The 20,481-nt window shown below is 38.6% G+C and overlaps 1 protein-coding gene across 4 annotated transcripts in view; it reads left to right on the forward strand.

The window, feature by feature from the left end:
- The window catches only part of EEIG2 (EEIG family member 2), an 81,031-nt gene that overhangs the window by 19,085 nt on the left and 41,465 nt on the right, over nucleotides 1–20,481 (forward strand). For all 4 annotated transcript variants that reach the window (XR_012509164.1, XR_012509165.1, XM_074370083.1 and 1 more), the window contains exons 2-5: nucleotides 3,867–3,987; nucleotides 11,336–11,365; nucleotides 15,461–15,577; nucleotides 17,060–17,106. Coding sequence is in view for 2 of the 4 variants with exons in the window: in XM_074370083.1 (XP_074226184.1) it covers nucleotides 3,867–3,987; nucleotides 11,336–11,365; nucleotides 15,461–15,577; nucleotides 17,060–17,106 (315 nt within the window). In the remaining 2 variants the exon portion in view is untranslated. The remainder of the gene's footprint in view (nucleotides 1–3,866; nucleotides 3,988–11,335; nucleotides 11,366–15,460; nucleotides 15,578–17,059; nucleotides 17,107–20,481) is intronic.

Here is a 20,481-nt window from a genome sequence, read left to right on the forward strand (position 1 = left end):
AAATTCACTTACAGTATTGGTTCATTTGAAATACATGTAATCATAGGAGAATCTGCCAGAATAAGGAAAGGATAAAGGAAATTAGGACCACATCCTGGGGGAAGGGAATGATGGAGAAAGCCAACTCAGCCAGCTCTTGCAGCCCCTTCCCTGGGTGGCAGCCCTCTAGGATAGGGACTGGTGGGCGCTGAGGGATTCAGGGGACCAAAGCAGACCAGGTCATACAGGACACCAGGCCTCACCTGAGGGCTGAATTGGGGAAAGATTCCTAGAGGGGGTGATGACTAATCTAAATGAGTTAGAATTAAACTGGTGAATGTTGTAGTTGAAAAGGAGGTAAATAGTGTGCGAGGGAAAGAAAATGTCATAAAGACATACATATGAGAAACAGTGTGAAGTAAATGTGAAATGACAATCAGTATGAGACAAAAAGGCTCAAGAGATGAGACTGAAGATAGGCAGGGGCCTAATCATGAAGATGCCATGTTAAGGAGGTTGGACCTAATCTGAGACACGGGGAAGCAGTGAAGGATTTTAAACAGAGGAATGACGTTACCAAACTTGCATTTTAGAAGGAGCTCTCTGGTAGCAATGAGGAAGGTAGACCTGAGTGGGGACCATTTAGGAAGCTGTTGCCATATTTCAGGGAAGAGTTATTAAGGGACTGAATTAGGGTAGTGGGGCTAGACACAGGAAAGGGGTTGATTTAGGAATAGTTGTAAAGTAATGTAGGCAGGAGTGGTAGCTGGGATTATTCACTTGTGGCCCATGCATGACATTTATGCTCTCAGTCAACAAATTTATTGAGTGTTTACTGTAGTTGGCAGTGTATTGTCCCTTTAGCACATTCAGAGGCAGAGGGCGAGGGAGCCTAGTTGATAAAGTCCATAAAGGCCAGCTTCCTGGGCCACAGAGAAGGGTAGTGGATCTGGAATGACAAACAGAGTATCAAGCCCAGTAGTTCTGATTTCCATGAGCACTTTTTAGTTTCCTGTATGTTCTTTTTTTTTTTTTTTATCAGCATCCTATGTCTCTATGGTAGATGTACTTTGTCTCTCTCTGAGAATCTGTTCTTCCTCCAGCATAGACTTTGTTTTGTTCAAGTTGCTTTTTTGCTATTCACTGTTCTCTATATTTCATATTAAGAGACTTTCCTTACGTGTGTGCTCGCATGTAACTGTGAAGCACTAAAAGTTGGCTAGAAGCTTTGTGCATGTGGAGGGTGCTCATTGAGTCAGGTTATTACTGTAGACTGTTTTGTTGGGAACCCTCAACATCCATCTCATTTTCTTTGGGGTAGTTGGATTCCCCAGGGAATATTCTTTCCACATCTTTAAGAAAAAATATGTACATACACCTGGCCCCAGCATTCTGGGGAGCCAGGTGAAGGGAAGAAGGTTGGAGGTGTCAGCATTCAGTAAGTCATCTCTCATCCCCCTCCCCCTGATATGGTCAGGCTTTCACCCCATTTTCAATACCTGCCCTCAAGTCAGGTATTTCAGAGATCCCTTTGTTTTTTTACCTTGTCAGGAGAATGATCTCAGTCTTCTGCAGGAGTCAGAGAAAGGATCTGAGGCTCTGTTTCTAAAACAGTTTCCAAAATAAATAAATGAATAAAAATAAAAGAGTTTTCAATGAATCCTTCTGCCTTTTGTCCTTCCTTTATTCTACTTTAAGATCAATTTTAGATCCCTGCTCTTGGCTTTCACTATTTGCAGCTCAAGGTTCAGCTTTCTTTGATCTGCTTAATCAGTTCTCACTTGTCTGTCCTTGGCCACTTATTTTGTCTCCCGTCTGGGTCTCTTTGTCCTTGTGACATGGTCACTTAAAAATTTCTTTTGTTTTAATTTAGAATATTTTGGGGAGGGAACAGAGGCTAATACAGGCAGCCAATCTCTCATCCTTAATCAGAAGTTTTATGTAATTTTATCAGAAAAGTAAAATAATAGGTTTTTTTTAAAAAATATTGTTTCTGATTCTTGATCATATGTCATTGGTCTCAGTGACAGAAACAACCCAGTGCCTTGAAGCTCAGCAGTCTCTGGAAGGGTCTGGAGTCCAGTCATTGATATGTCTGCATCCCTTTTTTGGGAAACTCCAGAGTCCATGGCTAATGCCTTGATCAAGTCTCGAGGCCAAGAGATGTTGAGAGAGAAGCAACAATGAAAAAAAAAAATCTGGTTTTATTTTTCTTGCTTGTTATTCTCTTGATTTTTCACTAATTTTTAAAAAACTCACTTTATTTATTTTTTTTCCTTCCAGTTTTATTGAAATATAATTAACATATAGCACTGTATACTTTTTTGGGGGTAGGGTAGTTAGTTCTATTTAATTTATTTTTTAAATGGAGGTACTGGGGATTGAACCCAGGACCTTACACTTGCTAGGCAAGCACTCTACCACTGAGCTATCCCTCCCCTCCCCTTTTCATTTAATTTTGAGTGTATAGGTTAGCTGCTGCTCATCTTATTGGGGATGCCTCAGGTTGCCTGACAAATACTTTCTGATCCATGCTTTGCCAAACTTTTATTCTGCCTGTTTTGTGACCATACGGATAAACTGCACCCCTGCTGGATTTCAGTATGCATATACACATAGTCACATATACATTCTCTTCATATCATAATTCTTTAAATCACCTAGAGTTTCCTAATGAGAAAAAAAGCTAAAGTTATGACAATTAAACCTATGATAAAATACACATCCTCCTCTCCATTTGTGTATCTGCTTGTATGTATATAAGTAAACATACATGCACACACCACACACAAACACATACTTGGTTTTTAAATTATATTTGTTTTTGCACTTCTTGTTATTGGATTTCTGTGCATTGATGGAGAAATCCATAAAACCAAACTGACTGGTCCCAGTGCAAACTTGTTTTATTCACTGAGGCAGCTGCAAGTTGACTCTCTGTCACATTCACCATCCTCAGCCTTGATGGTCACATTCACCATCCCATTAGCCGCTGTCTTCCTGCAGCAGTAACCTCACCTATTACACTTTCCTGAGAAAATGAAAACCGTTTAACCTGGGCTCTCTTGCCTTTCCCTTTTGCTTTCTCCAGCTTTGTCTTTATTTTTGCGCACTGTCTTTCTTTTCTTCCTATGTTAGAGGAATAATTATCCTTCCTTTCTAAGAGGATAGTAGAGGGAACAGCACATACAAAGGCCTGGAAACTTGAAAGAGCAGAGTTGTTGGAAAAAACAGACAAGTGGGCTTTTGAGTCAAATGAGCCCAGTTTGAGTGCTAGCTGTGCTGCTTCCTACCTGAATATCCTTGAGTTAACGTCTCTCCTTGTGCCTCATGTTCCTGACCTGTAAAGGGAGGAGGATGCCTCCTGGGGTGGTTGTGAGATTCAATAGCATGTGATACGCTGTCCATAGACGGTAGATGCTGTTGCTCTCATGGCTGGAATAGGTGTGAGACTGTGCAGTAGTTCATTTCAGAATAAGTGTTTGTTTATATTTCTGTCTCTTACACTAACTGTAAACTATAAGCCCTATACAGTTAGAAAACTGTTATTTTCATCTTCATATTTTAATCACCTACCACATACTCATCACACCTACTATAAACAAATGTGTATTGTGTGCTGAATGAATGAAGCATCAGTTTATATTGATTAAATCGGTAAGTAAATTCACTTTTTTTTTTCATTTTCCTATGGATAATTAAAACCTTCTAAAGATTTCAGATCACATTGTTAGGAATTTGTTCTCTTCATGTTTCACTGTTTCTAAATATTGGCTTTTAATATATCATGTTTATATTATAGACTTGAGTGAAAGAGTGTGTGCTTTCTAACATGTCATCAATAATAGTTAATTAACTGGTTTTGGGTTTTTTTTTTTCCCCTTCAGGGAGGTGGTGCAAGCAAACTGTGTTCACTGGAGGAAGAAGTTCTCATTTATGTGCAAAATGAGTGCAAGTGCCACCACAGGCATCCTGGACCCTTGTATCTACAGAGTATCTGTGAGGAAGGTATAAAAATAGCCTATTACTTCTCTGCTTTCAGAAACCAGAATTAGTTCCATAGTCACTGATGCGCTTTATTTAGCTCTGCTTTATTGTTAGAACTGGTACATGTAATTTCACTTCACACTTGCAGCAATAATTTAAATTAGTATGACAAATAAGAGGGAGAATCCAAAGTTATAAATTAAAATATTATTGAAAAACCTTCATCACATTATCACTATACATATAGGTATTAATATTATTTTATTAGTTTGGGGGCTAAATATGTTTATATCATGTCATTCACTAAATTCCTCTTCTTTGTTACGCACTGGTTTTAGGGACTTTACGTATTTTGTGTCTAATAACAAATCTGAAAATGGGTGTTATTTTTTCCATTTTCAGGGAAACCAAGGCTCAGAGAGGTTGTTACCTGCCCAAATTCACTTACCTAATAAATGGCAAAGTAGGAACTTAAGCACAAGTGTTTCTGATTCTAAGTCCATGTTTTCTTTGTTATATATTTCCTTTCCACATAGTAATTTGAAGCTTATTACCAATCATCTACAAAAATTGCAGTCACAAATCGGTTCAACTTAATACATATATAAGTAAGTGATCCCACCTTTTTTGGGTGAAAAAGAGAAATCCATTAGGAATCCACTACTGGTGAATTAAAGTGTTGACTTTAAAATGTAAACTTTATGTTTTAAATTTTATATACTTTTTTTTTTAAATTACCAAAGTAACACATATACAAGTTCAAAAAATAAATAGAGAAGTATTCAGGATGAAAACAGGAATCCCTTGCCTTGTTCTTTTCCACTCTGGTTTTGTACCCTTCTGTATTGGATAAAAGGTTGTACTTAAGGATTTCTTATTTTGCTTTTTGAATCAACTGATATGGACACTATGATGTATGTATGTGACTACACACTAATTTCCCTTATATTGCTTAAATTATTCAGTTCAAACATAACATAAGCACATACATACATTTTATAGGTTTTAAGCCTCTAATGAAAATAGACCTCTAAAATAGTCATTTGTAGCAGCAATAATTGAATGGAGCCTTCCTTAAAGGAAGGGTGATGCTGTGAAATTGTATATGGCATCATACTGACCTGGGTTTGAATCCCAGATATGCCAGTTATTAACTGTGAAACCTTAGGCAATCCTTCTGACTTTTAAAAAATCAGTTTCCTTATCCAAATAAAGGTATAATAATTTCCCCATGGAGTTACTAGGATTAGTTGAGATACATCCTACTTTCTTCCCTTTCTGCCTTAATTCCTGCTGAGGCTCTGAATTTGAAACTTTTTCTAAATGGAGTTTTAGTCTTAGTCATGATGTTTGAAAGATGATCTGTCAGTCTTTGAATTTTAAGAAAAAGAAAATAAAACCAATTTATAGTAAAGCATAACTCAGAATTCATTTTTTTAATTTTTTCTTTTTTTGCTACGTAGGATAGGGCTTGTTCATCTGAAGTAAACCAGTTCCTCAGACTACATAAGTTTGGTGTATTAGTTAAGGCATATACGGCAAGTAACTGAATCAGAGACCCAAATATACAATGACTTAAACAAAATAGAGGTTTATGTCCCTCTTGGGTAAAAGCCAAGGGGTCCCCTCAGGGCTTGGAGAGCAGATCTGCCATCTCCACTGTATGGTGCCCATCTTTAGATCCAAGGAAGTCGCTCCAGCCTCGTTCTCTCTCCACGTGTGAGAAAGGAGACAAAGCCTCATGAGAACAAATGCATTCCTTTTTAGGGCAACCCAAAAGTGGTGCTCATGGTTTTTGTTCATGTCCCACTGGTTAGAACTTGGTTACATGACCACACCAAACTGGGAGAAAAGCTGTGAATGTAGTCTCTAGCTGAGGGGCTATCAGATTCCACTAAAGAAGGAGAGAATGGATATTGATGAACCGCTAGCATTCTCTTACCATGCTTAGTAAATGAAAGTATTTACTGAACTTACCCTACCTTACCCTATCATATAAAAGTAAGATCCCATGAAGAAAAATTAGTAAAACTCAATTTTATAAACATTTTCTGCATTACAAAGAATACCTTTAAAAAGTCAGGAATTCGGGGAAATATCTGCAAATAATGTCAGAGGACAAATATTTTTGGTATAGAAAGAATTCCTTCAAATAAATCAGTAAGAAAAAGATTAACAACTTTTGAAAAAAAAAAGTAGACAATATACATTTCACAAAAAGGAAAATACAAATAGCTTTTAAACATATAAAAAGTTAGTCTCACTCATGTATATTAAAACTACAAATAAGATACTATTTTACCTGTAAATTTGACAAAGGTTCAGAAGTTTGATAATGTACTCTGTTGCTTAGGACACAGGGAAGGCTGACTGCAAGTGTGTGAGTGCCTGCAATGTGCCAGGTACTTTCTAAGGCACTGAAAAGACAGTGGTGGCCTGGGATGAGTTCCTGCCCTCAGGGACTCTACTTTCTAGTTGCAGTTAGGGGAGGAGTGGCAGGAAAGATGGTAAGCATGTAACCAAGTAAGATTCTTTTAGATAGTGAGAAGTGTTATGTATCAAATACAATGAGGTAACAGAGAATAACTTAGGGAAAAGACATCATTCTAGAAAATTGAGAGAGGGGTTAGTGAAGACTGCTCTGAAAGATAACATTTGAAGGGGGGGCACCTATGTAAAATGAGTGAAATAGGAAAAAGCTGTTCTAAAGGAGTAAGATGTTACATTAGTCAGAACTCCAGAGAATCAGGAGATATATATACATATATGTATATATATGATTTATTATAAGGAACTGACTTCAAATTTATGGAAGCTGAGAAGTCCCACAGTTTGCCCTGGTAATGTAGTTCCAGTTGGAGTCCAAAGGCCTGAGAAACAGGAGCACTGGTGGTATACGTCCTAGTCTGAGGGCAGGAGAAGACCATGTCCCAGCTCAAACAGGCAGAGATAGTTCAACTTCCACTGTTTCTGTCATTCATGTCCTTAACAGGCTGGGGGATCCCCACCCACAATGGGGAGGGCAATCTGCTTTACTCAGTCAGCTGATTCCCGTGTTAATCTCATCCAGAAATACCCTCACAGACACCCCGAGAAATCATGTTTAACCAAATATTTAGACACCCTGTGACCCAGTCAAATTGACACAAAATTAACTGTCCCAGACCTGAAGATGAAAAGGTCCTTTGTTAGTTTTCTAGAGCTGCTGTAAAGAAGTGCCATACGCTGGGCGGCTTAAAACAACAGAAATTTATTGTTGTACAGTTCTGGAGTTCAGAAGACCAAAATCAAGGTGTCGGCAGGCCCATGTTCCCTCTAAAGGCACTAGGGAAGATGCTGTCCCTTGCCTTTCTCCTAGTTTCCTAGCCTGAGGCCTTTCTTGACTTGTAGATGCATCACTCTGGTTACATGGCTATCTTTTCCGTGTCTTTATGTCATCTCCCCTCTGTGCTTGTCTACCTATGTTTTCATTTCCTGTATTTTATAAGGACAGTGGTCACATTGAATAGGACTTCATTTTAACTTGATTACCTTTGTAAAGACCCTGTTTCCAAGTAGGGTCATATTCTGAGGTACTGTGGGTTAAGTTTTCAACATATCTTTTGGGGGAGCACAATTCAATCCATAACAGGCTGTAAGATTATAATAAACCTGGGTGTTTATGCTTCTGAAATTAATAGACTAGCTTGCTACAGGCTACCCTTCCTTCTGAAAACAACCAGAAAAGCTAGATAAAATATTAAAAATAGCTGCTTGAAGGCATCAGAAGTTGCCAAGGCAGTAAGGATTTAAGAGGCTTACAATAATAGACAAGGGAAGCGTAAAGAGATGACCCTGACATTTGGCAATGTTTTTGCCCTCAAAGCATTTACTAATTTATAGGCAGTAGCTAAGGAGCTGAGCCAAAAGCAGTGATGGAGAAGCTAAGAAGCTGAGCTGAGATTCTGGCAATTTTACAGGACTAAGGGAACAAGAATAAATTCCAGAGGGGATGGTATAGCTCATCGGTAGAACGCGGCCTTAGCATGTACAAGTTCCTGGGTTCAATCCTCAACACCTCCATTTATAAACAAACAAACAAAAACAGTGGAGTCCAGGGCCCACCAACAGTAGGAGCCTTGGTAAATACCTCAAGCTTTTTGGGAACACACTAAGAGTTTCAGCCTAGAAGGAGGAGGATAGTGGCTATCAGTTGACCCTTACTAAGACTGAAACTCAGCTTCTAATCAGCTCAATTGCTGCTTGGATGAAGACGGTGTATCCTGACTGTACTTCTTGCCAGAAGCAAATGTGTATCTTCTCTTGAGGAGAATAACATTATTCTGAGCCTGAAATTATTTCTTCAAATCATCGTGCACAAAAGTTACCAAGCATACTGAGTGATATGACTACATGACTAAAACCAAAAGGAAAAACAGATCATAAAAACAAAAGATACAGATTTGGAGAAGGTCTAAGACAAACTTGTTATAAAAATTATAATGATTGAACATTATGGGAAATTATAGAACTAGAAACTTTTTAAAAAATCAAATTGAATTCCAGAACTGAAAAATACATTAACTAAGATTTAAAGCTAAGTAAATTAAACTAAATGTCACCAGATATGTTTAACAGCAGATTTGTCACAACTGAAGAAAGCTTTGGAAAATAGGGCAAAAGAAAATATCCAGGCTAAATCATAGAGAGAAAAAGAGTCGAATATACAGAACAGAGTGTAAGACTTGGGAAACAGTATAAAGATCTGAGATATAGATATATAGATAAATAGAGATAGATAGATAGATAGATAGATAGATAGATAGATAGATAGATAGATAGATAGATATACACATAGATATATATAAATAATTTGAGCCCTGGAAGGAAAAGTGAGAGATTGTGGCTGAGAATCTTCTAAAACTGATGAAAGACATTAAGCCACAAATTCAAAAATACCATGACCCTCATGCAAGATAAACAACAAATCTGGCATGCTTAAATATAGAAGACCAGCTTGACTGGAACATGGAAAATAGGGAGAGGGAAAGTTCTTGGTGATGATGTTGGAGACACTGAGTCAGGTAGGGCCTTATGGGAATTTAGATTTTATTCCAGTTATATTTGGAATCATTTTGAGGATTTTAATAAGGAGAGACCTGATCTTCTAAGATCACTTTTGCTGCTATGTAAAGGATGAATTGCAGAGACCACTTAGGTGCTTGAGATAATTCAGATGTGGAATGCTTATGTTTTGGCATGGAGTTATAACAGAGGTAGTATGATTCAGGATGTATTTTGGAAGTAGACCTCCCGCTAATGGATTGGATATGGTGAATGAGGGGAAAAGAGAAAGTAATTGAGAATAACTCTTAGACTTTTTGCCTGAGCTTATGGGTAGATGATCGTGCTATTTATTAAAATAACAAAGACTCTAAGTGGAGCAATTTCAGGGGCATTGTAAACAGAGATCAGTGGGCCTATTTTAGCCATGTTAAATTTGAGGTGTCCCTGAGACGTCAAGTAAGTATTTAAAATACTAGTTTGGAACTCGGGGAGAAGTTCAGACTAGAGATAAAGATTTGAGAGTCATCAGCACACAATTTTTATTTAAAGCCATAGACCTGAATGGAATAAGCCAGGGAGAAAGTGTAGATAGAGGAGACAAGAGACCCTAGACCAAATCCTAGATCACTCTAACACTTAGAGGTAGAATAAAATTACTTAGCAAGTACAAGGAAGGAGCAAGAATTCATTTACATCACTTCTGTATACTTTCAGCCAGATCTTACTGCACTGCCATAGTACAAAAAGAAAGTGGAAAAATGTAGTCAATTACTTTATTTTGGGTAGCTAATGCCCAACTGAAAATAGAGGATTCTATTACCGTGGAAAAGGGGAGAATGGATAGTTAGGGTACAACTAGCATTCTTTCCACAGAGGTCAAATAAAGGAGTAGGTCCTGCAAAGGAGAGTGAGGAGCAGCCAGTGAGGTAGGAGTAAAACTAGGTGATTATGGCACCACAGAAGTCTAGAGAAAAGAAGATATAAGAAAGGCAGAGCCGCCAAGCCTGTCAGATGCTGTTGTGAAATTAAATAAGACAGAGCCTTTGGCTTTAATAAATGATGGAGATTATTGGTAATCTTAAGAGCTGTCGCAGAGGGAAAATGAGGGCAGAAGCCCAATTAGAGTAGATTGAATAGAGAGTGGGATACAGCAGATTTAGGGGAGTCTTTTGAAGAGTTTGGCTGTAGAGGGGAGCAAAGAGAAGAAGTAGCTACAAGAGGGTAGAATCATCTGGAGAAAGTTTTGTCTTTGCGTTGTTTAATTAAAGGCGCTATTAAGGCTATAACAATGACCTAGTAAAGGAAAATGTGGTAATTCGTAATGGAGTAGATTTGGCGGCATGGCCCCAGCCTGACCAGTGGGGCCGGGAAGGGGAGGGGTAGCAAATATTCATGAACAATAAAGTTTACCTTAGAGTACTTCTCAACTTATTTAAATTCACCACGTTAAAAATAGAAATGGTAGATTATGCATTGTCGTATTTAGTTTATGAAAGAAAGACAAGAGACAACTCCATTCAGCAAACACATTTTTAAAAGTGGATGAGGAGAGGAGAGTTTGACCCTGATTTTAATGGCAAACACATATACGGAGCATGTATACTATGTGCTAGACAATGTTCTAAGTGTTTAACACTTAATTCTCACATCTGTGTGGTTTCCTAAATCCAGAGATTTGGCAAATTAATGTAAAGTTATGTATTTTAAAGTAAAATGTTAAGACATCTGTATATTATTATTATTTTTTACTTTTGCCAGTCTTGTCCATATGAGATAAGAGTTAGATAAGAGAGCTTCTGCTGTACTACCATGGAATGCCATGTGGGAAAAAGTAACGTACAGAACAGTGTTTATAATGTGCTATCATTTGAGTAAAAGGGGGAAATTATATATCCATATAGCGTCTTTCGGGTAATTCCTAAAAATTGGTAACAGTGGTTGTCTCTGGAGTAGGAGTTTCAACTCTTGCTGAAATCTTTGTCCAGTGTATTAACATGCTTAACTAAATAAGTGTTTAACCTTTCTTTGGTGATTCAGGTTCTTGCAGTGTGTCCAGGACACTTGGCAATTTCACCTTCCACAAATAGATTAAATATCAGCTCATCTTCCCACCATTTGTCTCCTTTAGATTTAAGTTAAATTCTAAATTAAAATTCTGGTCATGTGTTGGAGTCAGGGGACATACAAATAGTTGTATTTAAGATCATCATAATTTTAGTCTGTACTTGCCAGTGTGTAAATGTCTACTTCAGAATTATTTGCAATGTTTAATTTTAAGTCTTTAGTCATATGATATCCTCATAGTGTTTTCTATCTTTGACAGGAATTAAAAGGTGGAAAAGCTTATGCAAAGGTAAGTAAGTGTTCTTTAACTCTTTTGAAATTTGTAACATCACTCATTGCTATTTATAAGCTTAAAAATTAAATGGTTTGCTTTTCTAATTGCTGTTCAAACTTGGCTGTTTTTAAATAAAGCAACTCGGAGATTGAATAGTTGGATCCAACAATAAATTATAGGCATGTTCTTTCTAAGTGCTGATTATGGGATGATGTTCTTAAGTTTCAGCTTCCTTACTAGAAGATGATTTCTGGTTTGCATTAAACAATAGCAACTGCTAATTCAGTCTCCCCTGTGAAGTATTCTCAGTCCTACCCAACGCCCAGTGGAATAGGACCCCCTTTGTGCTCTCTCAGTGCTCTGTATATACATGGCCACTACCGTCCTTTATACTTTTACTAGCTATATGGAATGACTAATGAATGTCCTCACTTTTTTGCTAGATAGAAGGAATTAATAATTAATGCTACTACCAGAAACCCACATACCCTCTTTTATTTCCAGTCTCTTTGATGGTATCTCCATCAATCCTGTCATCTAAGCCAAGAACCAGGACACTAGCTTCAGCCATCAAATCCACCTAACTCCCTGAAACTAGTTGATTGCAGTGTCAATTAGTATGCTCTTTGCTCCAAGTAACAAAACACCCTCCTCACCCAGAGATTTTTTTAATCTCACAAAACACGTAGGTATGAGATAGAGCTGTAGATGTGAAATAGAGCTGCTCCAGGATTTGTCAGTCCACTGGCTGAAGGACATCATCAAGAACCCAGGTTACTTTTCTTTTTTTATTCTCATATTCTTTATGCGATGGCTTTGACCTTGGCTAGCTCCCTTTGTGGTCACCGGATGACTGGCTGCTAAAGTTTTAGTCAGCACATTCACGTATAACAAAATCCTGCTGCATCTCCATCTATGACTTGCTTTGAGTGAGAAAACTTTTCCTAGATGGCCCTCAGAGGATTTCCCCATACCTTTTATTGTCCACATTGGATCATATGCCTACTCCTAAACCAGTCATGGGCATCAGGAGTGGATTGCCATGGTCAGCTTAGACTCATCACAATTTAACAATCAGCGAGAGGTTGGGTTACTTTCTTTGTGCACAGGGATGAGCTAAGAGTGGACCCTTGAATAAAATCAGGACTTGCTAGCAAGGAATATGAGGGTGTTGAATGGTGGTTAGGCAAAAAAAAAGCAGGCTGTACTGTGATTGACAAATCTTCTTGATTTCTCCCTTTTTTTTCTTTATAAAGTTCTTTTTTATTATTGAAGTACAGTTGTTTTACAATATTGTGTTAATTTCTGGTGTACAGCATAGTGATTCAGTAATACATATATATACATTACAAGGTATTGAATACAGTTACCTGTGCTATACAGTAGGACCTTGTTGTTTATCTATTTTATATATATAATAGTTAATATCTACAAATCCCAAACTCCCAATTTATCCCTCCCCACCCCCTTTCCCCTCTGGTAGCTGTAAGTTTGTTTTCTGTGTCTGTGAGCCTGTCTCTATTTTGTAAAGTTCATGTAAGTTTGTGTCTTTTTTTTTAGATTCCACATATAAGTTATATCATATGGTATTTTTCTTTCTCTTTCTGATTTACTTCACTTAGTATGATGATCTCCAAGTCCATCTACACCCTACAAATGGCATTGTTTTATTCTTTTTATGGCTGAGTAATATTCCAGTGTGTGTGTGTGTGTGTGTGTGTGTGCGCACACACACACACCACAACTTCTTTATCTAGTCATCTGTTGTTGGACATTTAGGTTGCTTCCATGTCTTGGCTGTTGTAAATAGTGATGCTATGAACAGTGGATGATAAGCCAGAGGGCTGTTTTTTATTCAATAAATGTGTTAACTGCCTCCCATGTGCCAGGCATTGTTCCTGGCACTTTTCTAAATATTGGAGACACAACAGTGAACAAAACAGACAAAACTCCCTGCCTTTGGGGAGCTTAAATTCTAAAGGAGGATTGGGGGAGGGGACAGGCAATAAACAAAGTAAATACGAAATGTTTATATATATGATGTGCTGACAACTACTGAGGAGAAACATAAAGCAGATAAAGGACAGACGGTGACAACTGCAGGGGAGGGAAGGGAGGAGGCAGGTGTGTTTTAGAGCGATCAGGGGAGGCCCCTTTAGAGAGATGACATTCAAACATAGACCCGGATGGTGTGAGGAAGGAAGCTGTAAGAAGATCTAAGAGAGGCTGTGTCAAGCTAAAGGCTTTGAGGTGGTCTTTGCATTTTCATGGAAAAGGACCTGTGGCTGCAAGAGTAAATAAGGAGAAGAGCAGGGGGAATGAAGTTGACGAGGGGCCGTGCATGCAGGAATCAGAGCCTGTCAGCACAGACGAGTCTTTGAAGGAGTTGTGCTACAAAGAGGGGCAGAAAGGTGGCCGGCGAGAGGTGTAGGGTGAGGTCTTGTTTCCTCTTGTGCGTTAAGATGGGAGAAAATCCAGCACGTTTGCGCGCTGGTGGGAATGATCCAGGAGAGAGGGAAATTCCGGAATGCACAAGAGAGGGAAGAATCCCTGAAGCAGTGACTGGGTGAGAGGAGAGTGGCTGGCCTGGGACGGGAGCACGGCCAGTTCCCTTACAGCCAGCGGGAAGGCGAAGGCGAGGGCTGGCGGCAGGCAGGGGGCGGAGCCTGTGGAAATCCAGTGCTCTTTGGAGGGCTTTTATCTTCTGCATGAAATAGGAAGCAAAGCATCAGCAAAGAATGTAGTTGGAATAGGAGGTGCTGGAAGTTCAAAGAGCAAGGCTAATGTATGAAATAGAGCATGTGGATGACGTGTGATCACAGAGCTGAGTCTTCACATGTTCATTTAGATGTGTCTTTGCCCTGGACATATCCAGGCTTTTCTGCTGATCTCTTGGACCCCTGCAAGAGGCATTAAGACCAGAGTGACCATGTGAAGATCAGGTAGATGTTACCTGTGGCTTGACGTACTTCTGACTTACTTCATTTGGAGCTTGTGGCCCTTCAGCTGGTCTCTTAACTTCTTATTCTTCATCCTTTTTGTACCAGTTAAAAACCACCAAAATAATGCTCCAGCCTACAATTAAAATCTCTATCTTGAATGCCATTCATATGTGCCCACTGCATGTTTTAAAGCATTAAAGCAGGCAACTTAAAAACACAGCAGCGTTGAAGTATATAATACTTTTTATTATGTATTCAGGGAGATGTGCTTAATTAATTACTAGCTCAAAACATTTTTTTGTTAATAAAAAACTATATACACTTAGTCATGTAGAATAGACTTAGTTTGTTCAAAAAATAATGATATAAGGGGGATGATTTCTTGTACCACTTGGAAATGAGAAACATCATAGGACTGAGCAACAGAAGAAAGATCATAGGGCAATCTTTGGTAGCTGCAGAAAATGGGGACCAAACTTAGGTAGTAATAAGAGGGAGGAATGGTTTGAGCTGAGCTTCTGGGTAACTAAGCAGGGAAGGTTGGTGTGAGGGAAGGAAGGAAGAAAGCTTCATAAAGAGAGATTTAGCTCTAAGGGGTATCAGCAAGGCAAGTGTTGTGGAAGGTGGTGAAGAAGAAGGAGCTTGTACCAAAGAGAGTATGTGATACACTTAAATCACTTAGTTCTTGTGCAGAGAGTGAGAACTTAATAACCTGCAACTATCTGCAGTCGCCAGTGGTTAACTGGAAACAGAGCCAGACCAGAACCGGGGGAGGCGAGTCTGATCAGTTTTCTCTGTACACAACTGACCACGACTGGGCTGCTAGTATCTCGCGTAGTGCAGCGTGAGCGCCACTGCTGCTTGCATTGATTTCCATTGTTTAATACGCATTATTTTTACATTAACAGTTATAACAGTTATATTAGCACGTCAGATCTGTGATTTCATTTTGCTTAAGGCGAGAGTAGAATAGGTAATAAATTTTTACAAAAAGTGAGCCAATTTTTAAGACATACTAAGCAAAGAATTAAACAGATAGTGTTAAGTTGCAAATGACTGAAGTTTGAGACAACTTGGATAGAGCACACGGGTTGAATGTTTATTTTAAAGAGAATATGATAGAAGCCTAGTAGATATTCTATTAATATAATTCTCTTTCTTTTCATAGCTGGGCTTTGCAGATCTAAACCTGGCAGAGTTTGCTGGATCAGGAAATACCACTCGTCGCTGTTTACTGGAAGGCTATGACACCAAAAATACAAGACAGGATAATTCCATTCTTAAAGTAAGCACGTTTCCAGATTTGCATGTCAACACATGAGATTCTCTGCCTTTAAATAAGCAAAGGTATATATTGTCAAGGGCAAGATGGGAATCAATCCTGAGATCATAAGCTGACCACACCACTGAAATACTCACCAGCTAGGAGAGAAAATTCTCCAAATCACAGAAGCACTGAAAAGGAGCAGATGTTCGCTTTCATGGTTCTGAGGTGCTCTCTGGTGCTTTGAACATTTAGGGAAGAATACACACAACCACCACAGCAAAAGGGCTCACTGAGAGGAAGGAGCAGCTTGAATGAACAGTTTAAAATGTTTACGGCTTCCAAGAGGTGATTTCCAAAGCAGCTGTGGTGGGCACGTAGAAGTCACTGGGCTCTCGCCCAACAAGTGAAGTGACAGGTGGAACTCACTTTGGACATCTGCCCTACTTTTTCCAAGTACCTTCAGCAGCCATGTATTCTGGCGAACGCACAGGGAATACACACTTCAGAGAGCTGGTAAAGTACCTTGCACCTGGTACAACTCACTGCATAAACCTTTTGCTCTATTTTAGTCAGGTTACGCCATTATAGCAAGTTATCTCATGATAAGAAAGGAAAATAGGGGGAGTGTATAGCTCAGTGGAAGAGTGCATACCTAGCATACACAAAGTCCTGGGTTCAATTCCCAGTACCTCTGGTTAAAACAGACAAACAAACAAACTAGTAAACCTAAAATTACCTCCCCCAATTAAAAAGTAAAATTTTTTAATTTTGGAAAAAGGAAAGTAATTCTGTATAAAGACTGAATGTCAGAAGTTAGTGGACAAAGAATTACCCTGTAACCTAACAGTTTTCAAATTCACTTAGCTTGTGCCCGGCACTGAATAAATTCTCAAATCGTGACTGTTGCTAAGGTTGTCATTATTACCATTATCATTATCATTCCCAGAAGAACATAGTAAGATCCTAGGGCTGGTTCTTAAAAGGCAGCCAGCAACTTGAGAATAGCAGCATTTTTAAAGTGTTAGCAAAGCTTTAGATGCTGGTCCAAAATCGCAAGCAAAGGCCAGACGCATTCTACTCTCACAGGCCGTCAGCCGGCACCCCTGGAAGCATTACAATGCCAAACACGTTGGAGGGAAACATTCCAGACGCTTAAACACTACAGGAATCTGGGAGGAAAGACAGATAAAATAGACCAGAACAGCGCACACCCACAGGATCGTTCCTGGTGAAGCGCTTGCTTTCTGTTTCCATCTTTTCCACCCTGATTTTTGCAGATACAAAGTTTTGAGTGTTAAAAATGATTTTTAACCTATGTCTGTATAAAGCAGCAATTCAGTACTGGAAATAACCCAATTCAGTAATCGTTTTATGTAATACTGTCTATTTCTAAATAGAAAATACTGGACCAGGTACTGTCAAGGGTGCACAGATTAGCAGAACATGGCTTCTCCTCGCAAGATCTTTTATAATTACAGTATTTCTTTTTCTTATGTTTAGGTTTTGATCAGTATGCAACTGATGTCTGGTGACCCCTGTTTTAAAACGTAAGTTGATGCTCAGCGAGTGAGTTATTTATCTGAGAGTGTAGTAGTGATTTGTTTGTTTGAATTTTCACATTCGTATTTTGTAGTGTTGTGGGCTAATATCAGCAAAGGAATAGTTCTTTTCCCAGGACACTGACCTGACCCTCATAGAAGTTACCAGACAAGCTCTGCACACTCTAAATTACTTAAGCTACGGGTCTTTTGTCATCTTCAGGTTTTGGGTGAAATTATACAAATTAAAATTTTTAATTTGATCTCTGTGGACTTTCTTATTTCTTCAACAAATACCTATTAAGTGCCTTTCTATGTGTTAGGCCCTAATTTTGACACTAGAGAAATAGCAGTGGAAAAAAAAAAAAAAAGATCAAGTCTCTGACATGTTGGAGCTTATATTCTAAGAGGAAAATAAACAACAAACCAACAAGTAAATATATAATATAAAGATGGTGATGAGTGCTTTGGAGAAAAATAAAGCAGGGTAGGAGGGCCACGGTGGGGAGGAGTGCTTTATATTTATTTAGTCAGGAAAGTCCTTCCTGTTAAAGGGTATGATATTTGAGCAGAGACCTGAGGGAGGTGGGAAGCAAGCTTTGCAGATGTTTGGGGAAAGAGCATTTGAGGCAGAGGAAACAAGGACAAAGGCCTTGAGAGAGGAGTGTGTTTTGCATGTTCAGGTGGCTACCTGGAGCCCAATACGTCTAGAACAGAGGGAATGAGGGTAACAGGAGGTGAGATCAGATGACAGCGTCTTGTAGGCCATTATAATAATAGTCTCGTAGGCCACTTAGAATCTGAGTGCAATAAAAAGCTGCTGGAGGGTTTAAAACAGAGGAGTAAAATGATCAGACTTACGGTTGGTGGATAGAGAATAGATGATTTGTGAGGAGTAATGAGGGAGCCAAGGGCAGAAATAGGTAGATGAGTTAGGAGAGTGTCTCAGTAATGTATGGTCTGGGCCTGAGTGACTAGAAGAGTGGGGTAAACTTATTGAAATGAGAGTCTATAAGAGGAACAGGTTGGGAACTTGGGTGTTGGACGTGTTAAATTTGAGATCCCCCTTTAACATCCAGGTAGGCATTTTAAGTAGGCAGTTGACTATATCACCACAGGGTTCACTGGGGAGGGCCAGACTGGAGACAGAAGTTTGGAAATCATGACATTAGCAGCACATAGATGCTAGTTAAAGCCATGAGCTTTGATTAAATGACCTAGAGGGAATGAGTATAAATAAAGAACAAAAGACTGAGATGTGTCTACTATATATATAATAGACAAACAACAAGGACCTACTCTACAGCACAGGGAACTATATTCAATATCTTGTAATAACCTATAATGGAAAAGAATCTGAAAAAGAATATATATGTATGTATGTATATGTATAACTGAATCACTTTGCTGTACGCCTGAAACTAACACAACATCGTAATCAAAGACACCTCAATAAAATAAATTTTTTTAAAAGAGGGGGAAAAAAAGACTGAGATGTGGGACACTCCAGCATGTTAGAGGCTGGGGAGATAGGGCAGAACCAGCAAAGGTGCCACCGATGAGACAAAGAGGAAGGGACCAAAGGAGATTATGGTCCTGAAACCAGGTGAAGAGTGTGTTTCAAAAAGGAGGGAGTAATCAGCTATGTCACACACTACTTAAGGAGGTCATGGAAGGCGAGGGCTGAGAACTGACCTTTGCATTTTGCAGTATAGAGACCGTTGGTGACTCTGACAAGCACTGGTGGAATGCTTTTAGACTACAGCCATATTGGAGGGAGTTAAAGAGAATTTTGGAAGAGAAAAATTGGAGACAGTGAGTATAAACAATTAGGAGGAGTTTTACTATAAAAAAAAATGTAGTTATAAATATAAAGAGGCTATGAGGTTAAGGGCAGCTTTTTGTTTTTTAACATGGGAAGTAGCACAGTGTACTTGTATCTGATACGAATGGTCCAGTAGACAAGGAGAAACGTACTGCAGAAGAGAAAAGGGACAGTTGCTAGAACACTGTCCTTGTCAAGAGGGATGAGGGCAGAGAATATGGCTACAGATGCAGTTATATGAGAAAAGGAAACGTACGGAGGTTATTTTCAAATTGCTCCTGATTTCTTAGTGATACAGGAAACAAAGTTATCATTGAAGAGCAAGGATGGAAGAAATGGAGATGGAGGTTTGAGGAAAGAGGAAAAGATGTGTTAAAAGTCTTCTCAGAGAGTATGGGAAAAGGCAGTAGGATGCCTGCAGCAATCTTGATGACACCTAATCATTTAAAATGAAACTTAATCAGATATTATTTAAATATCTGAGAGAAAAGATAGAAAGGTAAACAACTACTTCCCCATGCATTAGCTTCGTGCTTTTAATAGCAACATCCATATAATTCTCTACGTACATACGGTGTTTTATAAAGATGAAAAAATATATATATAACACAAATCAATTCTTGATTAAAATTATGCATTTTCCTATAACTTAGCCTTCCTGTGCTGTTTTCTCTCAAAACATGATTTCCTGGCTTCTTTCTTTATTTCCTACTCTTTTGGGACTAAACAGTTTTTGCTTCTTAGGTAACAATATGTTTTCCTGGTGGAATCAGTTTAGGGTGAAATGAGAAAATGAGCAGCAAAATTTAGTAGAAGAAAATGCATTCCTCCTTAGGAGCTTTTTATGAATGTTCCCTTTCTGGCTCTTTCTCTGCCATTTTATCTATTTATGAAACTCAGATACTGAAGAGCTCAAAAATAGATCATCTTATGTTCTGTGTTATCTCCACAAATGTAATTCTGAGAGTCTAGAGTTATAGAGAAAGACTTTCATAACTCATTAGCATAAACAAACTTTACCTAACCCCAAGACACAAAAGTATTTCTCAGGAGAATCAAACCCCCAATATTAGTTTTCTCTTTTCTTTGAATACCTGAAATTGTGCAACTGTCAGTGGGAAAAGAGCAGCTCTAACCCGTCAGTGCACTTTCTCATACTGAGTACGGACTGAATGGAAAAATATTTGAACTGCTAATGTGAAAAGTAAATTACTTTTACCAGGTGCTATTTCAGTGTATATCAAATATGTACAATCTCAGTACTTCAGAGCTGAAAAGAGCGTTGGAAGTTGTCTGATCTGGTGACTTTTTTTCCAGAATATTTAGCCACAAAAGTCCTTTGCACAAATATATTATGAATCCCATATATAACATTTTTCTATTAAGGGGGAAAAGGTATAGAATCCTGCTACCCCCTGAAGTGCCTAAAGGAGCTTCAGGAAGCCAATTTCAAAAATATGGATATAATCCATGTTCTCCTTTTACAGATGAGAACACTGAGGCACAGAGCAATTGAGTGACTTAGACTAAGTGTTTGTCTGTAAGCCATAGATGTAAAT

Source organism: Camelus bactrianus, chromosome 9, assembly GCF_048773025.1.
Source record: "Camelus bactrianus isolate YW-2024 breed Bactrian camel chromosome 9, ASM4877302v1, whole genome shotgun sequence".
NCBI lineage: Eukaryota > Metazoa > Chordata > Mammalia > Artiodactyla > Camelidae > Camelus > Camelus bactrianus.